Raw genomic sequence first — 3472 nt, 5'->3', positions numbered from 1 at the left:
TCTCACCTCTGCCTCCCAAAGTGTTGGAATTACACATGGGCCACCGTGCCTGGCCATCTCTTTTTTAAAATTAAAGCTGGAAGGGAGAATTTCTCACGTACATAGTGATAAACAAATTAACACTTTGATACTATTAACATTTACTAGGTATAATTGTTATGATATCTCTCAATAGGTATTTATGTCAGGAAGTCACCCAAAATGATTCAGAGTCATGTGGGAAGGAGGGTTAAAAATCTTTCCTGCAAAAATATTCTAGCATGGTACTGGGAACTATGGCCTTTTCATATGAATTAAGCCCTGATTGCAAAGGAACTAAGTTCAGGGTTACCAACAGTTAGTATGAGCCTCATTGTAAATTGCAAAGTGAAACTCCTTTCTCTAGATATTTAACATCTCACAACTGGAAAACCATCTAATTTTGTTGGACCAAGATACTTTACTGTCACCTACAGAAAATTTTGTATATAATGAATATCTAAATTCTTGATGAAATGGCATTCCCTAGGGTTGTCCAGTACACAACTTGCTCAACTACACTAAGCACCCCTGAGTAGCCTGTGTCATATGGTCAAGCATTTTTTTAAGTAGCAGCTTTAGAGCCAACAGCCCACAACTTTCACCATTGAAAGTGACTCAGTACTGAGCTCTGCAGCTCTTAGGTGAGCTTGCCACACTTTCTTAGAGTCAGCGGGTAAGGAGACAATGATTCAGCTCAAATAGATTCACATCATTGATTACCTACATAGACACAAGGTCAGCATTGGATCAGTTCCCCCAGTCCCACAGGATGAGATCAAATTAGGGGGAACCAGATGACAGACTCCATGGGTACTTGACTCTGCCTCTGAGGAGACAACTCAAACTAAAGCCAAGCAGTTTTATAGCCTAGAACCCTAACCTTCAGGGGATTGAAGTGGAGAGTTCTATCCTTAATTACAATGGGGGAGGGAGATGAGAAGTGGCCTTGTGGCAATCTCCCTCAAGATGGAAAGTGAGGTGGGTGCCCTGAGGCAGTTCTTCGCTAGGCAGCTTATCTCCCTTAGTTCCTGGAAAAATCACAAAACGTTCAACCAAGATGGGTCAGGCAGAAGCAAAGCTTCACCCAAACAGTCTATGTGAAGATATGCGCCATGACCCCATGGTGGAGTCATTCCCCTGTGTTGACTAAATATGACTGAGTTCAGATGTTTATGGGACAAGAAAGAACTCAGGAGGGAGAAATTAAAGACCCTAAACTAGATGGAACTGATTGACAAACTCAGTGTGAGGGACAGGAATTGATTTGGAGAGGAATTTGTGCCTTTGGTTACAGGAATGTTTTGGCTTTCTATGCAGCTCTTTGGGTACGGGTCAGGGAGAAGGTGGCTTTGACTAGAAGGTGAATGGAAGGCAGATACTATAACAGCAACCCAGCTCAGCCTCTTCTGCTTGTTCCTTAAAGGTCTTCCACTTCAGCACCATGATGCTGCCAAAAAAATTGAGGCTACTGCTGTTCCTGGTTTCCCAGATGGCGATCGTTGCTCTGTTCTTCCACATGTATAGCAACAATGTCAGCTCCCTGTCTAGGAGGGAGGCTCCCAAGCACACACACGTGCTGATCCTGTCTTCCTGGCGCTCTGGCTCTTCTTTTGTGGGGCAACTTTTTGGGCAGCACCCAGATGTCTTCTACCTGATGGAGCCCGCCTGGCACGTGTGGATGACCTTCACACAGAGCACGGCCTGGAGGCTGCACATGGCCGTGCGGGATCTGATCCGGGCTGTGTTTCTGTGTGACATGAGCGTCTTTGATGCCTACATGAAACCTGGTCCCCGGAGACAGTCCAGTCTCTTCCAGTGGGACAACAGCCGGGCCCTGTGTTCCCCACCTGCCTGCAACATCTTCCCACGGGGTAATATCATCCCCCAGGCTCACTGCAAACTCCTGTGTAATCGACAGCCTTTTGAGGTGGTGGAGAAGGCCTGCCGCTCCTACAGCCATGTGGTGCTCAAGGAGGTGCGCTTCTTCAACCTGAAAAGCCTCTACCCGCTGCTGACAGACCCCTCCCTCAACCTGCACATTGTGCACCTGGTCCGAGACCCCCGGGCTGTGTTCCGTTCCCGAGAACACACCGAGGGGGAACTCACGATTGACAGTCACATTGTGATGGGGCAGCACTGGCACGAACTCAAGAAGGAGGACCAACCCTACAATGTGATGCAGGTCATCTGCCAAAGCCAGCTGGAGATCTACAACTCCGTCCAGTCCTTGCCCAAAGCCTTGCAGCAACGCTACCTGCTCATGCGCTATGAGGACCTGGTCCGGGCCCCCTTAGCCCAGACCTCTCGAATGTATGAGTACGTGGGGTTGAAATTCTTGCCCCACCTTCAGACCTGGGTGCACAACATCACCCGGGGCAAGGGCATGGGTCAACACGCCTTCCACACAAACGCCAGGAATGCCCTCAATGTTTCCCAGGCCTGGCGCTGGTCTTTGCCTTATGGAAAGGTTTCCCAACTTCAGAAAATCTGCGGTGATACCATGGATTTGTTGGGCTACCGCCATGTCAGATCTGAACAAGAACAGAGAAACCTGTCACTGGATCTTCTATCTGCCTGGACCCTCCCTGAGCAAGTCTACCAAGAGGTTTGAAGAGGCTTTGTCCCCACCTGGTATCAGCCTCAGCCACCTTCCTTGACTGCTTTTGAGCCTTAACTGTGTCTCTGTAGGCATCATGTGGAGCATGAGGTGTGCCCACACCCACTGAAGCAGAAGAATCTTTGTGTCTAAATTTGTGCCTAGAAAAGATACTGAGGAACCTTATGTGAGCAGCACACAATACCAATGAAACAAGAATATTGCCTTTCTTCTCTTCTTGATCTTCCTATATGTGCATGCTTCGGAGACTTTGTGGCCTAGGGCCTACCAGGCACCAAGCAGTATCCAAGCAGTTTCAGTGGAGTAAATCCTGCCTTTCTTCTCTTCTTGATCTTCCTATATGTGCATGCTTCGGAGACTTTGTGGCCTAGGGCCTACCAGGCACCAAGCAGTATCCAAGCAGTTTCAGTGGAGTAAATCCATAAGCCTTCCTTTCACATCTTGCCCAGTGTGAAAGGGAAGAGACAATAAAAAAACAGGGAGATGGGTCTTTCACCAAAGAATTCACCAGCACATTCCACAGAGATGTGAACTCAGCCCTGAGAGTTCCCAGTGGCTTCAAGGAAGGAAGCGGGAAGCAGGGAACATGTGAGCACGGCCATCACTGCTATGGATTGTCACAAATATGAAGCAAAATCTCTGTACAACAGAGCAAGCTTTTAAGTTCATGGGGTGGCTGGGCCCAATTTGAACACTGTTTCCCCTCAGTATTTTCCTATCACATAGAAGACTGTGACTTGTGAAGCTGCTATCCATTCACACTAAAATTCCATAATAAGATTCTGTTTGGGGCCGGGCTTGGTGGCTCAGCCTGTAATCCCGCACCTTTGGGAG

At 48.0% G+C, this 3472-nt stretch overlaps 1 protein-coding gene across 1 annotated transcript; it reads left to right on the top strand.

Annotated features, from left to right (window-relative positions):
• The first annotated feature begins 1376 nt into the window (after positions 1-1376).
• Positions 1377-2687, top strand: CHST4 (carbohydrate sulfotransferase 4). Its single transcript, XM_008069573.1, has one exon. It carries the CDS (start codon positions 1463-1465, stop codon positions 2630-2632), a length of 1170 nt encoding a protein of 389 aa, XP_008067764.1. The 5' UTR covers positions 1377-1462; the 3' UTR covers positions 2633-2687.
• The last annotated feature ends 785 nt before the right edge of the window (positions 2688-3472 follow it).

Source organism: Carlito syrichta, unplaced genomic scaffold (genome assembly GCF_000164805.1).
Source record: "Carlito syrichta isolate Samal-C Ts95f unplaced genomic scaffold, Tarsius_syrichta-2.0.1 Scaffold312120, whole genome shotgun sequence".
Lineage (NCBI taxonomy): Eukaryota > Metazoa > Chordata > Mammalia > Primates > Tarsiidae > Carlito > Carlito syrichta.
This window is presented reverse-complemented; position numbering and strand designations above follow the sequence as displayed.

Excerpts from the sequence above, each read along its gene's own strand:
- CHST4 (XM_008069573.1), top strand. The coding sequence starts at position 1,463 with ATGATGCTGCCAAAAAAATTGAGGCTACTGCTGTTCCTGGTTTCCCAG.